The following is an 18,675-nucleotide window of genomic DNA, read 5'->3' on the forward strand; positions in this document are numbered from 1 at the left end:
TTTTGCAAGGTTGGGCCTCTTTCCAAGCATAGGGAGTGCCACACGCCTCCAACAGCTGATTTTGCAACAAAGGATTGTTTGAATGGTGGATAAAGAACCTTGGTCAACTTCCAGACAAATTCAAGCTGACCTTCAGGCACAGGGTACAAAATGCGTCAGATCTCACTATACCTCACCACCAGAATGAAAATAGATGCTATGGTAGGAGACCCAGGAGGACCCCACTGCTGACACAGAAACATAAAAAAGCCAGATTGGAGTTTGCCAAAACTTACCTGAGGAAGCCAATATCCTTTTGGTAGAATGTGCTTTGGACAGACGAAACAAAATTACAGCTTTTTGGTAAAGCCCATCATTCTACTGTTTTCGGAAAAAGAAATGAGGCTTTTAAAGAAAAGAGTACAGTTCCTAAAGTCAAACATGGTGGAGGTTCACTGATGTTTTGAGGTTACTTTGCTGCTTCAGGCCCTAGATGTCTTGACTGTGTGCATGGTATTATGAAATCTGAAGAATACCAAAGAATTCTGTGGTGCAATGTAGGGCCCAGTGTCAGAAAGTTGGGTCTCCGTCAGAGGTCATGGGTCTTACAACACGACAATGATCCAAAGTACACATAAAAAAGCACCCAGAAATGGTTTAAGACAAAGCGCGGGAGAGTACTGAACTGGCCAGAAATGAGTCCAGATCTCAATCCCATAGAGCACCTGTGGAAAGATCTCAAAACAGCAGTTGGGAAAAGGAACCTTCCAATCTGAGAACTTGAGCAGTTGGTGAAAGAAGAGTGGTCCAAAATTCCAGTAGAGAGGTATAAGAAACTCATTGATGGTAACAGGAAGCAATTGATTTCAGTTATTTTGTCCAAGGGGTGTGCTACCAAATATTAAATTGAGGGTGCCAATCATTTTGTCCAGTCCATTTTGGGAATTTTGCGTGGAATGTGTCAGATTTGCCTTTTTTTCCCCTTCACTTTTTTGTGTCATACCAATACAAACAAAAGAAATAAACATGAGAATGCCGAAACATTTGTAATTGCAACAATTTTCTGGGCGAAGTGGTGCATTATCTGACAGAAATGCAGGGGTGCCAATATTTTTGGCCATGACTGTATATATAGCCATATAGCTATTGGTTGGTGCCTTTGTTCTACAGGGAGTACAGAATTATTAGGCAAATGAGTATTTTGACCACATCATCCTCTTTATGCATGTTGTCTTACTCCAAGCTGTATAGGCTCGAAAGCCTACTACCAATTAAGCATATTAGGTGATGTGCATCTCTGTAATGAGAAGGGGTGTGGTCTAATGACATCAACACCCTATATCAGGTGTGCATAATTATTAGGCAACTTCCTTTCCTTTGGCAAAATGGGTCAAAAGAAGATCTTGACAGGCTCAGAAAAGTCAAAAATAGTGAGATATCTTGCAGAGGGATGCAGCACTCTTAAAATTGCAAAGCTTCTGAAGCGTGATCATCAAACAATCAAGCGTTTCATTCAAAATAGTCAACAGGGTCGCAAGAAGCGTGTGGAAAAACCAAGGCGCAAAATAACTGCCCATGAACTGAGAAAAGTCAAGCGTGCAGCTGCCAAGATGCCACTTGCCACCAGTTTGGCCATATTTCAGAGCTGCAACATCACTGGAGTGCCCAAAAGCACAAGGTGTGCAATACTCAGAGACATGGCCAAGGTAAGAAAGGCTGAAAGACGACCACCACTGAACAAGACACACAAGCTGAAACGTCAAGACTGGGCCAAGAAATATCTCAAGACTGATTTTTCTAAGGTTTTATGGACTGATGAAATGAGAGTGAGTCTTGATGGGCCAGATGGATGGGCCCGTGGCTGGATTGGTAAAGGGCAGAGAGCTCCAGTCCGACTCAGACGCCAGCAAGGTGGAGGTGAAGTACTGGTTTGGGCTGGTATCATCAAAGATGAGCTTGTGGGGCCTTTTCGGGTTGAGGATGGAGTCAAGCTCAATTCCCAGTCCTACTGCCAGTTTCTGGAAGACACCTTCTTCAAGCAGTGGTACAGGAAGAAGTCTGCATCCTTCAAGAAAAACATGATTTTCATGCAGGACAATGCTCCATCACACGCGTCCAAGTACTCCACAGCGTGGCTGGCAAGAAAGGGCATAAAAGAAGAAAATCTAATGACATGGCCTCCTTGTTCACCTGATCTGAACCCCATTGAGAACCTGTGGTCCATCATCAAATGTGAGATTTACAAGGAGGGAAAACAGTACACCTCTCTGAACAGTGTCTGGGAGGCTGTGGTTGCTGCTGCACGCAATGTTGATGGTGAACAGATCAAAACACTGACAGAATCCATGGATGGCAGGCTTTTGAGTGTCCTTGCAAAGAAAGGTGGCTATATTGGTCACTGATTTGTTTTTGTTTTGTTTTTGAATGTCAGAAATGTATATTTGTGAATGTTGAGATGTTATATTGGTTTCACTGGTAAAAATAAATAATTGAAATGGGTATATATTTGTTTTTTGTTAAGTTGCCTAATAATTATGCACAGTAATAGTCACCTGCACACACAGATATCCCCCTAAAATAGCTATAACTAAAAACAAACTAAAAACTACTTCCAAAACTATTCAGCTTTGAGTTTTTTGGATTCATTGAGAACATGGTTATTGTTCAATAATAAAATTAATCCTCAAAAATACAACTTGCCTAATTATTCTGCACTCCCTATAGACTATCTGTGAATTGAGACTTTTTTTTTATATTTGGATGAATCAGGGAAGACACAAGAGTGAAAGTACTACTTTATAGAAAGATTAATACAAAAGAGTGGTATTTAGCATTTTCCCAAGGACCTACTGGATTATTTTACTGACCACACAGCAACAATTTAAACCAATATTAAAGGGATACTAAACCCAAATTTGTTCTTTCATAGTTCAGATAGAGCAAGCAATTGTAACCAACTTTCTAATTTACTCCTATTATAATTTTTTCTTCATTCTCTTACTATTTTTATTTGAAAAAGCAGGAATCTAAGCTAAGGAGCCGGCCCATTTTTAGTGAAGCACCTGGGTTGCGCTTGCTGATTGGTGGCTAAATGTACCCACCAATAAGAAAGCACTATCCAGGGTGCTGAACCAAAAATGGGCCAGCTCCTTAGCAAAGATTCCAGCTTTTTCTAATAAAGATAGCAAGAGAACGAAGAAAAATTAAAAATAGGAATACATAAGAACATTGCTTAAAATTGCATGCTCGATCTGAATCATGAAAGAACAAGATTGGGTTTAGTATCCCTTTAAGATACATTTAGCTAAATGTTTTCAATATTTGTTTCACAAGTTATTGTTCAATCAATGTATGTTAATTTATGCAATTAATCTGTGCTTTGGATAGCTTAAGTAACACATATTAATAACTAACAATGGTATAATATTGCAAAGTATTACACTGCCCCAACCCTACTACTTTATAATGCCACCTGGTTGGCTACATTTTCTGCAGAGAACACTTCAAGCTTTTGTGATTCTCAGAGGTCCCATGATTTATTACATTAGTTCAATCCTGGTACAATACTAACAGCTTACATTACAAAGATGTGGTGAAGATCACATGGAAAGGAAAAAAAAGATTTGTTTTAATAATTGCTGCTCCCTCAGTTAATGCCCTCTTGTTATATGTTGGTTAAAGGGACACTGAACCCAAATTTTTTCTTTCGTGATTCAGAGAGAGCATGCAATTTTAAGCAGCTTTCTAATTTTCTCCTATTATCATTTTTTCTTCGTTTCTCTTGCTATCTTTATTTGAAAAAGAAGGCATCTAAGCTTCTTTTTTTGTTCAGGACTCTGGACAGCACTTTTTTATTGGTGGATGAATTTATCCACCAATCTGCAAGAATAACCCAGGTTATTCACCAAAATTGGGCCGGCATCTAAACTTAAATTCTTGCATTTCAAATAAAGATACCAAGAGAATGAAGAAAAATTGATAATAAGAGTAAATTAGAAAGTTGTTTAAAATTGCATGCTCTATCTGAATCACGAAAGAAAAAATTTGGGTTTAGTGTCCCTTTAAGTGGGACTCAGTATTAAAACTTGGAGCCAGTGAGATAAAGACACATGTTCTTGTAATCTATGTCCAATGGTATGTCAGTATGCAAGTTACAACATGCTCTGTTTCATGGGGATCTTTAGTGTCTGGATTCTTAACAGTAGGCTTGGGGACATCCCATTCTACAAATGCAAAATGTCCCATTGTTGTTTTATGGTTGTCTTTTATTTAATTCCACTTTATAGCAAAGCCTCAGGCAAATTCATAAGACTGCCTTGTAGGGAACTTGATGTCCTCTCATCTTGGTTTTTACCATGTGACTTTTCTTTACATATTTACAGTTTACTAAATGCCTACAAAGTGACCTAGTCATTGTATAGTTTGTTTGTTTTTTCATTTCAAATATTAAATGATAATCTGAAAATAATGGGTTCAAAAGTTCATCTAGGGATGTGTGAATGTCAGAGTTTTGACCTTCAAATAGTAAACATATGGGTCCTTGACATCTGTTCTTCTATTCCAATACTGTATACGCATAGAAGAACTGTTAAAGGGACAATGTACTCAGACAAGTAGCTACTAAGCATTCACTGTATTCAACTAAACACCCTTTCAAATAGGCTGAGCTCTCGCCCAACCCATCACTGGAAGGTTGATTTGTGCTGCTACATTTTCTTTACTTATATACTGCACTATTGGAATTAGAATGCAAAAACCCCAAGAAATCAATGGAATTAAGTTTGTAAGGTAATTTTTACTTTAGTGAGTGTGTATTTTTTAACTCCACAAAGGGGTTTAAAGGGATTGCAAAGGCACATTTATTCTAAGGAGCATGGTCATATTTTTTTTAAATGGGTGTACCTACACTACAACTAGCTCCTGCAGGGGCTAAACACACAGTTCTTATATACAAGCAATAGTGCAATAATAAGATGCTCTAACATATTAGAGCATTTTCTTTTTATATCCCTTTAAACAGATAGTCAGAGCCTCATATGGGAGCTCCAACGTATCGCAGCTTCTGAGCAGGAGCCCAGCGGAACACACATGCAGCTGCCAATCATCACCAGCGTCCTACTCAGAAGCTGCAATAGGTTGTGGCTTCCCAATGGGACTTTTTTACTTTTCTATCCCTTTAAGAATAATAGTGCTTGGATGCTAAAGCAACACATTTCATACCATGAATTCAGAATACTTTAAATAACATGATTATAATCTATATTTTAGAACTTACCTTCTTTAACCATCACTGACAACGTAGATGAGCTGCTTAACCCTTGATTGTCTTTTACAGTCAAACGAAAGCGGTATGTGCCAACCTGCAGGCCAGAAACCGCTGCCACTGCTTTATCACTGTCTTTGATTGCTGCCTTGCTTGGGCCACTGCAACATTATCAGACAATAAATTATTTTGTTGATGAACAGTATAATCATGCAGTTAATATATATACTGTATGTGTGTGTATATATACTGTATATACTGTATATATATATATACGCACTGTATATTTAAATATCTCTTTAAGAATAAATAAAACATATTCTGCTGTATATGCAGTTATCTTCCTATGTTGTGATTTTAAATAACCGCATTCATGTTTGCGCGACCTGCAGGTGTTTTTTTGTTCCCTCCCCCCCCCCCCCACATTTTTGGGCTCTATTTACGTCTATGTGGGAATGTGATGTTGCGTTTGCGACTTCTCAAAGTCTCTTTCTTATTCCAACTTTGCAAACGCGAGAGAGTAGACTTTTTACTTTCAATTTGTAATACGAGCGATAAACCGGAGGCACGCAAACAACCGCAATAAACCCCTTTTTGTGTACGCATAACAGTTAGCACTTCACTCATAATCTGGCCTAAAATGTTTAGATATGCATAGTAAAATAACTTTACAGTATACTTATATTATTTAATTTGCTTCCTTCTCTTGTTATCCTTTGCTGAAAGGTTTATCTAGGCAAGCTCAGGAGCAGAAGAGAACCTAGGTTCTAGCAGTTGATTGGTGGCTGCAAATATATATATATATATATATATATATATATATATATATCAATTGTGATTGGCTCATCCATGTATTCAGTTAGAAACCATTAGTGCATTGCTGCTCCTTCAATAAATGATACCAAGAGAATGAAGCAAATTTGAAACTAGAAGTAAACTGGAGAGGTATCTAAAATTGTATTCTCTATCTGAATCATGAAAGACAAAATTTGGGTTTCATGTCCCTTTAAGGCTGTAATACTTTTAAAAATATATTTAGAATTAATTTGATGTATTTTTGTAAAAAAAAAATAAAAAATAAAAAATTACAATTTAATGGAACAATATTTTAAGGGTCATTAAACACCTCTTTTTTGTGTAAAAATTGTGCTTTGTTCCACTTCCCCTAGAGAGGGCAAAACCAGCATTTGCAGGTTGCAGAATTCACCTTTTGGCCTCACTAGGGAGTGTGAACCAAGCACAAATTCTACACAAAAGCAATAAGCGTTTAAAGGGCCAGTAAACCTAGGAAATAATGTTATATAATTCTGCACATAGTGCAGAATTATATAACATTAGCTTAGCTCCAGATTTCAAAAGTAAATAGTTAAAAATATATCACGCAAAGAAAACAGAACGCCGCTCCTGGCTCTACTGAGCGGGTCTGTTTTCTTCTGCGAAGCGCATCACAGGCACGCTGTCTATTCACAGCGCGCCCGATCGCACTATTAAAATCAATGTAGCTCACTCCCGCTCTGGTCTGGTAGCGGGAGCGAACTACATTGATTTTAATAGCGCGATCCGGCCGGCTGTGATTAGACAGCGTGCCCAGATGCACTTAGCAGAAGAAAACAGACCCGCTCAGTAGAGCCAAGAGCGGTGTTCTGTTTTCTTTGCATGATATCTTTTTAACTATTTACTTTTGAAATCTGGTGCTAAGCTAATGTTATATAATTCTGCACTATGTGCAGAATTATATAACATTATTTCCTATGTTTACTGGCACTTTAAAGTCTTTTTTCTGTGCACTTTACTCTGTGAAAAAAAAAATATATCTTCTTTTATTTATTTTATAATATTTATTATTATTTATTATTTATTTATTATTATTTTCTAATTATATATATATATGCTGATGAAGGGGAAGATATCCCTGAAAACGTTTCATCAATAAACAAGATTTTGTTTCACCTTGCAAAAAGAGTGCATCTTATTTGGAGGATTATATATATACCATATGCCATATGGACCAGATGGCTGAGAAATTCCAACAAAGGGGATATAAGGATAACCTGATTAAGAAGGTGAGAGAGGAAATTGAAACAAACATGGCACAAGACACTCCAGCAATCACTAGGAAAGAGACCCCAAGGATGGTCTTTACAACCACCTTTGACAGAGGAAAGAAACCATTGGCAGATTCAATTCGTAACAGGTGGGAGATTCTGGGCACAGACCGGACACTACCCTTTGGGCATATGGATCCACCAATCATGGGCTATAGACGGGGTAGAAGTCTAAGGGACATACTTATGCAAACAGATCCTCAACATAGTTACACCAAGAAATGGCTTAGAACTAACAAAATGGGTTGTTACAGATGCAAGGGCTGCACAACTTGCAGCGGTATGATCCCATGCAAAGTATTCAGACACCCCCATACTACCCAGAAATTCACTATAAAGCACTTCATCACCTGTACGACAAGCCATGTCGTATACCTACTGAGCTGTTGCTGTGGACGTTTTTATGTTGGCAAAACAACAGACAACGCACGCTTAAGAATGGCAAACCATCGCTCGGCGATAAGAACTGCTATCGACAAAGGGACCTCGGATCAACCGGTGGCAAGACATTTCTTGCAAGCAGGCCACAAGGTAACAGATTTACGCTTCATTTTAATTGACCACGTCCCCCCCCTCAGGCGTGGGGGTGACCGGGGCAGGACACTCTTGCAGATGGAGGCTAGATGGATCCATAGACTAGATACCATCTACCCCAGAGGATTAAACATGTCGAATGATTGGCACTGTTTCCTCTGATGCCTTGACTCACCACAGTTGTATATGTCCTTGTGCACAACAATGTATTCGTATTGACAGCACTTAGTGTATTATATATGCTGGTTAGGGTGCACTTGTACTATACATTTTTGATATGGTGACCCGTAGGCGCTGTGCATTTAGCATCTTGATATTGCCTTGATATATATTTTTAGATTTTTTGATATTTTCTGTCTTTTTGCTATTCTCTGCAAATTTTGGCTCAACTGAAATGTCTACCTGTAGCGTGCCCTCTTTTGATTGTGTCTCTCTAACTCAACTTGATTGCCATATGTATACAGGGGGTCAATGATATCTGTATTGAGATCCTACTGTACGAGTGACCTTCTCGGGCACAAGTATGTTTTATACATGTTACATTTGGGAGGACCTGTAGGGGTATTAGACCATTGAACTATGGTATACCATTCGTCAAACTGTTACTATGGTGCCTATTCTAAATAGAATTACCCCGTAATAATATCTGTGGTGCATGATCTAACATTCATATAAATTACACCCTAGTGGCTCTTATGAGCATGTAAGACCCATGATGGCAGTACCCAACTACCCCCCTTTTTTTTCTCTACTTGGCCTGTGATGCAGGCTGGCTATTGATTTAATTTAATTTATTCACTAACGGTTTAATATTAATTTGGTTATTTTTAATTTTTTATATTTTTTATCTTTTAATTTCTAATGATTCACGTTTTAAGCAGTAAATCCGTGTTGCTCTAGGTTCGTCTTATCCTGAATCTGCCTGCCTCCCATTATCACGCACACAGCGGTTTTTGATAGCTCCCACCAAATGCTCTGATGTTTAGGCACACATATGATTATACATACTTATTCACAATAGACCATATTTAAGACCTATGTGACCATTTAATATAAGCCTAATATACTAGCTTTGATTTTCTTGGGGCTCACAAAGAAGCTCAGTTGAGATAGGTATAGTAGCAGCCCGGCATAACTCTAATCACAGGCTCCGCTGTCACTCCGTGACCTAGCTACGCCCATTGACTGACTGACAGGCTATGCTAATTAGCCATGCGGTCGTGCTCCAAGCTCACTCACGCTATACCGGGTTGAGCCGCGCCTGTTTCACTGATGCACTACAGACTCGGTACACAGACTTGCTACATAGGTAAATACACGCACCCATGTTTACATCTATCTTAGCTCCCAACACTAGGGTATAATACACCGGCTAAGACATCCTGCATAGAACCCTGACACTGGGAACTACGGGCCTTTTTGTTATATTCAACTCGCATGGGACACAACACATTGCTCTGCGCGCCCAGGGGGCTTGACAATTTTGTATTTTTGTATATTTGTATCTGCCAGAATGTCAGATTAGTACTTATAGCTCACATACTTTTACATAGGATTGGTCATAGCAAGCCTTGGGATAAATATGGGGGACATTGAATTAGCAGTAACAGACCTCATATATATCTATATATATCTGATTGACTTTTATTATTTGTTTATTTTTCATCTAGTTCAAATGCTAGAAGTTTAAATGCCTAATCTATGTTGCAATGTTTATATGATATGGCTTATGTGTATATTTCCTTAAGATTGAGTCCTGTAACTGGATACAGGGAGGTGGACATGTTTTTAAACAGTGCAACTGATAGATAGATTCCTCTTCTTGCATGATGTTTACTTTGATTATTTGATTATTTGATTAGTGTGTTTTCCATCATTGCTTGTCTAAATATACTTTAAGCTACTTAAACTGGATCAGTAACTAATTACAGTGATTCTATTGTAACTACTGAATATCTACTACTACTGATGATTGTACATATTAGTGTTCAACTATGAGGTTATGCAAAATACTTGCATATGCAGTTTGTTTTATTTTGTACTTTGATTGTGTTTTCTGGTGGTATGGTCATGGGGCCTTGTTTGTGTGTTACCATGGTGATGGATTTTTGGCGCAATTTTGATGTTTGTGATGGGTGAGGCTAGTGCTATATATTGCACACTTTGTTCACTTGCACTGTTGTCTGGTCTGAGGAAGGGGTCTGCGAACCCCGAAACGTTACCACAATAAAGAGTTGAAGGTTTCTGAAACTAAATCCAGTGAGTGCAGTCCTTTATTGGATATAGACTGTATACTTGTTTGACTTTGCACCCTGGTTGATGACTACACAGCATTGGGAGTGCAGGCACACACGGAGGATATATATATATATATATATATATATATATATATATATATAAATATATATATATATATATATTTTTTTTTTTTTAATTGGACTTAGCATTATTTAGTCACATATAATAGGTTGTCATGGTGACACTGCCATCTGCTATTTATTTGTATTAATAATAGTGGCTCTGATAGTTAATGCCTTAGCCCTATAGTAATATCTTGGGACCCTCTTTTAAAAAATGGGAGCCAGCAGGGGAGAAACTACGGGGGTGCAGAGGTCCCCCCAATAAAAAACGTTGACTTGCCTATCACCAACAACATGACCACACCTCTCCTTCCTCTCCACATTCCCAACCACTTTAGATCGAGTGAAACATTTCAACTCTTCTACAGATGATATTTTTACGTCTTCCTGCGAAGATAACATTGCATTCTGTTTAACTTATGTTGTTTCCGTTATTTTATGGTTATATACTGAATTTTCGCAGACAAGTTTGTAATGGGACCCTCTTTTGGGTGGTCTCAATCACGCTGAACTTTTCATTTGTATGATCACAGTAACATGTTTATACTGTCTGCTATAGCTTTAATAAAGCTTTTTCAAAATAAAAAAAAAAAAATACTACAGGACCATACATTTGAGAGCTAATGACTGCGCTTTCAGTTGTATTTGCTCAATATTAACCCACTCCTCTGTCAGGTTAGATAACAGGAGACCGCAGGATCCAGGTAAATATTTATTTAAAACATATATAAAAACATCAGCTATAGGACATTGCATAAGCACACTGGTATTAATGGACAAGCAACAGTACAGGTGTATGATCTACAGCTGAATAAATGCTGTGGCAACTCAGCGTTCACCGCTGATCTTGGATCAGAATTAGTTCAGTTGCATTCAGAGGGTCCCACCTTACGTTATGTGTCCTAATCGATTATCAGCTCTAACACACGCTCCCCGACAAGGACTTTTTCTAGATATGCTGCATCATTATCAAGTGCTTCAACATTTGGGTATCATGTCCCTTTAACTAAAATGCAGCCTTTTTAATTCACAGAATTACCTAATATTTGCTGGGTAGCATTATGTAAACCAATAATACAAAACTTGATGTAGTTGAAAGAATAAAACGGAACATTGCAACATAGGGCGCGATCACATATACGGCGCAGGTTTCGGCGTAAACGTGGGAACCTGCGCCGCCCGTAATTTCACCTCGCCCATCGGGGTATTACATATACCCCGCCGGCAGTTCATAAAGTGCCGTAAGTCTGATAAACTAGCGATGTCCAGAAATAAGCGTAAATACAAATTTCTGGAGTCGCTAGTGACTTACAGCACTTTAGAAACTGCCGGCGCCTAAGAAAAGTAAAGAAAATAACAAATCTCCCGTAAAAGTCTAACCTGCCTCCCAAAAATAAGCCCGACACGTAAAAACCCCTATTTCCACAATCCCCCCTCTCACTACTAATAATAAATGTATTAACCCCTAGACCGACAACCCCCACAACGCAATAAGCCAAATTATTAACCCCTAAACCGCCATAGCCCACACCGCAAGTAATAACTAAATTAACCCCTAAACCGCCATAGCCCACATAGGCTAATCTGCCGCCGCCAACGTCGCCGCCACTATAATAAAGTTATTAACCCCTAAACCTAAGTCTAACCCTAACCCTAACACCCCCTAACTTAAATATTATTTAAATAAATCTAAATAATATTACTATTATTAACTAAATTATTCCTATTTAAAACTAAATACTTACCTATAAAATAAACCCTAAGATAGCTACAATATAATTAATAATTACATTGTAGCTATTTTAGGATTTATTTTTATTTTACAGGCAACTTTGTATTTATTTTAACTAGGTACAATAGCTATTAAATAGTTAATAACTATTTAATAGCTACCTAGTTAAAATAATTACAAATTTACCGGCAAAATAAAACCTAACCTAAGTTACAATTACACCTAACACTACACTATCATTAAATTAATTAAATTAATTAACTACAATTACCTAAAATGAAATACAATTAAATAAAATAAACTATAGTACAAAAAACAAACAAACACTAAATTACAGAAAATAAAAAAAATTACAAGAAGTTTAAACTAATTACACCTAATCTAATCCCCCTCATAAAAGAAAAAAGCCCCCCAAAATAATAAAATTCCCTACCCTATACTAAATTACAAATAGCCCTTAAAAGGGCTTTTTGCGGGGCATTGCCCCAAAGTAATCAGCTCTCTTACCTGTAAAAAAAGAAATACAACACCCCCAACATTAAAACCCACCACCCACACACCCAACCTTACTCTAAAACCCACCCAATCCCCCCTTAAAAAAAAACTAACACTACCCCCTTGAAGATCACCCAGCCGGGCAGAAGTCTTCATCCGATCCGGGCACAAGTGGTCCTCCAGCCGGACAGAAGTCTTCATCTGATCCGGGCAGAAGAGCTCCTCCAGCCGGGCAGAAGTCTTCATCCAAGCAGCATCTTCTATCTTCTTCCATCCGACGAGGAGCGGCTCCATCTTGAAGACATCTGACGCGGAGCATCCTTCCTGGCCGACGGACTAACGACGAATGAAGGTTCCTTTAAATGACGTCATCCAAGATGGTGTCCCTTGAATTCCGATTGAATGATAGAATTCTATCAGCCAATCGGAATTAAGATAGGAAAAATCCTATTGGCTGATCCAATCAGCCAATAGGATTGAGCTCACATTCTATTGGCTGTTCCAATCAGCCAATAGAATGCAAGCTCAATCCTATTGGCTGACTGGATCAGCCAATCGGATTGAACTTTAATCCGATTGGCTGATCATGTATGTGTGTGTATATGTTTGTGGAACTAGCAAATTACAGACCTTGTTACTACAGCATGGGGGTGTGGGGGGTAAACAGTGTCACTATACAGTACCACTATATACAGTACAGGGGGACTGGACCATGTCACTGACTACTGTGGTCACTTTATAAAGTACTGGGGTGGGTAGGGTCAGGCCAGCCATCTCACCTGCAGATTACAGACTGTGTCACTAACTCACTATATACAGTACTGGTGGGTTAAACAGGGGTCAGACCATCTCACAGACTGTGGACACAGGGTACCTCCTTTTGCAGCCATGTAATCTGATTCACATTTTTTTTTCTGTGTTAAATGTAAAAAAAAAAAGAAAAAGAAAAAAGATATGTATCAAATTCACCTTTTTTTTTTGGTGGGGAGGGCCCTTCTTAGATTCTTGCACCTGGGCCCTGTGGTTTCTAGTTACGCCTCTGGGAGCCAGGGAATTAATAACACCTGTGTGAGTCCCTCAATCATGGCCACAGTCACTTCCAGTTTTGAAATGCACATTGTCACCTAGCCTGCTCCACTTCATCTAAGTTGGATACATCTTGTGTGATTATTTGTATCGTTGGCAATTGACAATTTGTGGCCTCAGTGTATATTCCATGTACCCATATCACGCCATTGTGCTGCTATTTATGGTGGTGGTGCAGCACTCCAATGATGAATTGGTGTCTTTCTGTGTAACGTATGTGCACTTGTCTACGCTCTGCCCTGCACTTATCTCTCGATCCTGTCTTGTTTTGTCTAACCGTTGTAGAACATTTGGTTGTCTGACCTGCAACTTGGGACTAATCTACTGCTGCCAGACCTCTGCTTGAACTGATCCTGCCTATACTGTACTCTTATGCTTCATCTTTTTTGGAGTGGTTAGCTGTGTATGAATATCAATAGTAACTGTCCACATGAAAGTATAGAGGATTATATAGATAATTTGGTTATCCTGTGGTTTTACAATTGATTGGATTATTATTCAGCAGGAAGCTAATATACCATAACAAGCAGTCACTTTGTGCTTGTACCTGATGTTTTCCCATTCATAGGAAGCAATGCCTTGATCATCTTTGCTTTTACTTCCATCTAATATTGTAGATTCCACAGGAAAAGTCAGTTCTTTATCAGGCCCCGTCTCTGCAATGGGTGGGCTGTCACTTTCTGTTGTATAAAAATAAACAACAGCTATTTTCCACTAGACATAACAATGGGTTATTAGAATAAAAATCCATATAACTTTTATTTAATTTGAGGTTTAAATAACCTATGACCTATATCTCACAGAGTATAATAAGTGGTTTAACAGATCAGGAAGTCTTTCTAGTTGTCACGATCACCATCAGTTTATTCTTCATAGACTGCCCATGGGCTCTGCCAGTTGATCTGGATTTCTGCATAGATTACTCATAACGTGGTCTGATCTTCATCTAAGTCACAATAATAATTAATTCCAGATTCCTTACTGGTGCTCTGCATGGGCAGCAACTCCCTGTTTTATCATATGGCCTTTCTGCTGCACTCATGCACTACAGTTATAGAAGCCCAATTTATTGTGCAACTTGGCAGTCGTTTGCAGCCTAAATCCCCCCAGAAGAATAAACAAACAATGCCCTCCAGCTTCTTATATTAAACATTACCTTTATTATGCAAACACAGGTCATTTTTAATATAAGAAGCTGGAGGACAATGTTTGTTTATACATTGGATTTGGGGTTGGTTAGCCTCTTCCTGTATCTTTACTAATACCTGTGCTGTGTCCACACCTGCATGTATGTATATCCCCCCAAGCCCTGGATTTCTATAGCTGTAGGCTGCACTGCATGAGTGCTGCAAAAGGGGCCACATGATTAAAAAAAACAAGGAGCTGCCAGTAAGAAATCTGTCATTCCTTTAAGGGACAGTAAAGTCAAAATTAAACTTTCATTATTTAGATAGCGCATGCAATTTTAATTAACTTTCCAATTTACTTAATTTACCTAATTTGCTTTGTTTTCTTTGTATCCTTTGTTAAAATCATATCTAGTTAGGCTCAGGAGCAGGCTGCAGCAATGCACTCCTGGGAGCTAGCTGCTGATTTGTGGTGGCATATATATGCCTCTTATCATAGGCTCACTCAATGTGTTCAGCTAGGCCCTAGTCATGCATTAGTGATCCTTCAACAAAGGATACCATGATAATAAACATTTAATAATAGAATTAAATTGAAATAGTATGCTGTATCTGAATCATAAAAGAAAACTGTTGGGATTTATGTCCCTTTACAAGTAAACAACCTCACTTTTTATTTCTTATGTGATTCCCTTCAACCTTTTTAAAAATGGTGGATTGCTGATCTGTACTTGTCCCCTGGGTCGCAAATTGCCAGTCCACCCCTGATACATTTAATTAATTTACTTACCAGGCTGCACAATGACAGTGACCAGGGCTGTAGACTGCTGCCTGGAAGAATCTGTCACTGTTAGCTGAAAAGTGTAATCTCCAACTTGCATTGCAGATGCTTGAAGAAATGGGGAGCGCACACCCTGTGCATCACAAGAGGTTAGTTATTTGCAAGGCACATATCATTACATTGAGATAACTTAAATAACCCTAAATGTCTATACCTAGGTAATAAAACAAGCATTAGTGTGTGTGTATGTATATATATATATCAGTGACGTGCAGAGAGGTCAGTGGCTGGTCAGGCACTGGCTTGTAATAAATTCAAATGATGGAAACAGCACACCTTTGTCTTCTTTAGTGGGGCACGGAGTAACAGACTTGCCAAGTCTCTGTAGCATCCACAAATTTAAAAAAACTCCAGCCACCAACTTCATTAAAAGACCTTTATTGTCTTATTCTGGGTCCCAATATACAACGTTTCAAGCCTGCATGACTAAGAGCCTAATGCAGGCTTGAAACATTGTATATTGGGACCCAGAATAAGAAAATAAAGGTCTTTTAATGAAGTTGGTGGCTGGAGTTTTTTTAAATTTGTAGGCACTGGCTTATATCAGAGCCAGATAAACACACATATAAACCTGATAGAGGTAGCTTAAATTCACCACCCCCTCGGTACATCATACGGTCTCAGTCCTGAATGTCAAAAAGCTCTTCCTCTTGCAAGCTGCAACTGTATGCCCTCTTCCCTGATTGGTCTTACTGTGCTGTCTACCTATTGGCTCACAACAGCAGCACATGATACCAGGTAGCTAGTGGGAGACAGAAGTTATGCAAGTTGTGTGACACTATCACTGACACTTACAGGGAAGTGCTGGCTCGAGGGGATTTTCATGGGGATGTTTTTTATTTTTTTTTATTGTGCGTTTGGCACTAATGTGCACTATTTATGTAACACATGAACTTTTTTAGGATAAAGTTCATGTGCTAAATAAGTAGTGGGCATCAGTGCAGACTGCTGTTGTAAAAAAAGAATTCCCATAAAAAATTGCTACACCACCTATGTATAAATTATGGGAGAGCGAGTGGGAAGACTGATGATAAGAAGACCCCCTCTGGGAGTAGGGACAGTAAGTCACCATCTGCAAAAAAGGGATGCAGGGAAACTCTCACTCCCATTCTCTACCTCAGGATTAGAAAGGCCAGCAGTGCCACGTTATTCTGCCTTGGCCTGTAGTAGAGTGAAAGATGGGGAGATGGTCTTGAGAGTGGGGCAGAGAGGGACAAGTCCCCCTTACCTGCAGTGCATAATAGACTGGGTGAAGGCTGAAGCTTGCCCCTGGGGCCTGAGAGACCAGAAGTAGGCAGGCTAGACAGCACTGTGACTGGCAGTAGCAGGCTAAATCAGCTATTAGCTCCTTCAATGCTCCCTTGTGAGTCTGCACTCATAGTTTCCCACATCTAAGCAGTTCCCACCCACAGATTGTGTGTGTGAGAGAGAGAGAGAGAGAGAGAGAGAGAGTGCTTCTCTTACACTAACACTGGCTCAAGACATGAACCCCCCACCCCTCATGAGGCAGATATGATAGCTGGGGCTTTTTCATTTTTTCATGATTGTCCTAATTATGTCATATGATACTTGACCTGTCAGACAGTGGGTGGGTTAGTTTAAGATAAGCGCCAAGTTGTTATCCTTTAGCTCCCTCACAGGTAATCTTCCCTATGATTACCACTTTATAGTACAAACAAAAAAAAACAATTATTAAAGTTTGGGAGCGCTAAAAAAGCTTAAAGGATGATAAGGAGATGATACTTTTTATACGTATATTTATTGCTAGTTGAAAATCTAAAAACATATAATAAATCAAAAATACATAAAAACAATAATATGAGCAAGATAATTATTCTTGAGTAAGATGACAGAATATTTAAAATAGAAATTATTGTGTGACAATATACTTCAGTTTGGGACGTCTCCCTTATGTTAAAAATACTTTGTAATGGTTAATACCTAGCCTCTCATATATCTTAAACTTTATGTCTTATATTTTACAAAATAATAACTTCTTATTTGGATAAATTATCAAATGCTTTGTATACCACCTTAATCCACCTTATATAAACATCTTAAAATATAGTATCTTTAAAATGATATTTTCAAGACTGATCGTCAAAATAAAATGTTCATAAAAATGCTTGAATGTTTTAAAAGTTCTTTTTTACTTTTGTAGCAATATGCAGAGTTCCAGTATAAAAGTTTATGTAATCCGATATTTTGTTCTTAGAGGGATATGTAGAAATGTTAATTTGTAACCTTGTAACACTTCAGTCTTTTTTATGCAATTTGTAACAAGTGTTTCTAATGAGCTTACCGGGTCTTCTGACACCTGCTGTGTCTGGCGATTTTTTTTGTTTATCTTACCAGGAAGATATTTATGCCTTTTCTCTCTCCAATCTTGTACGATACAAGATTTGCCTGTAAGCTTGATTCTTTGGAGCCTGTTTTGGTCTGTGTGGCTCCGGTGGTGCAATACCTTCTGTTCAGGTTATCCTTGGCTGTCAGTTCTGGCAGCAAGCTTTAGAATCAGGTATAAACTTGCGCTACACGCTCCGGCGTGTTTGACGGCTCCTCCGATATCCGTCTTGATAAAGCAAACCGGCGAAACGCGTAGACGTAACCTACCACAGCTCATATATCCCCTGCAAGATCTCAATCATCATTTGAGTACAGGGGAAGAAGAAAAGAAGCTAAAAACAAACGGCCGTTTGTACACTGATTATCGGAGGAGCCTTCAAACACGCAGGAGCGTGTAGCGCAAGTTTATACCTGATTAACATTTCTACATATCCCTCTAAGAACAAAATATCGGATTACATAAACTTTTATACTGGAACTCTGCATATTGCTACAAAAGTAAAAAATAACTTTTAAAACATTCAAGCATTTTTATGAACATTTTATTTTGACGATCAGTCTTGAAAATATCATTTTAAAGATACTATATTTTAAGATGTTTATATAAGGTGGATTAAGGTGGTATACAAAGCATTTGATAATTTATCCAAATAAGAAGTTATTATGTTGTAAAATATAAGACATAAAGTTTAAGATATATGAGAGGCTAGGTATTAACCATTACAAAGTATTTTTAACATAAGGGAGACGTCCCAAACTGAAGTATATTGTCACACAATAATTTCTATTTTAAATATTCTGTCATCT

General features: G+C 38.4%; 1 protein-coding gene across 1 annotated transcript in view; it reads right to left on the bottom strand.

The window, feature by feature from the left end:
- The window catches only part of KIAA0319 (KIAA0319 ortholog), a 364,526-nt gene that overhangs the window by 254,242 nt on the left and 91,609 nt on the right, over positions 1-18,675 (bottom strand). The window contains exons 9-11 of the mRNA XM_053714803.1: positions 15,472-15,595; positions 14,102-14,234; positions 5,255-5,403 (exon numbers count right to left, since the gene is read on the bottom strand). Coding sequence (XP_053570778.1) covers positions 5,255-5,403; positions 14,102-14,234; positions 15,472-15,595 — 406 coding nt within the window. The remainder of the gene's footprint in view (positions 1-5,254; positions 5,404-14,101; positions 14,235-15,471; positions 15,596-18,675) is intronic.

Source organism: Bombina bombina, chromosome 5 (assembly GCF_027579735.1).
Source record: "Bombina bombina isolate aBomBom1 chromosome 5, aBomBom1.pri, whole genome shotgun sequence".
Taxonomy (NCBI): domain Eukaryota; kingdom Metazoa; phylum Chordata; class Amphibia; order Anura; family Bombinatoridae; genus Bombina; species Bombina bombina.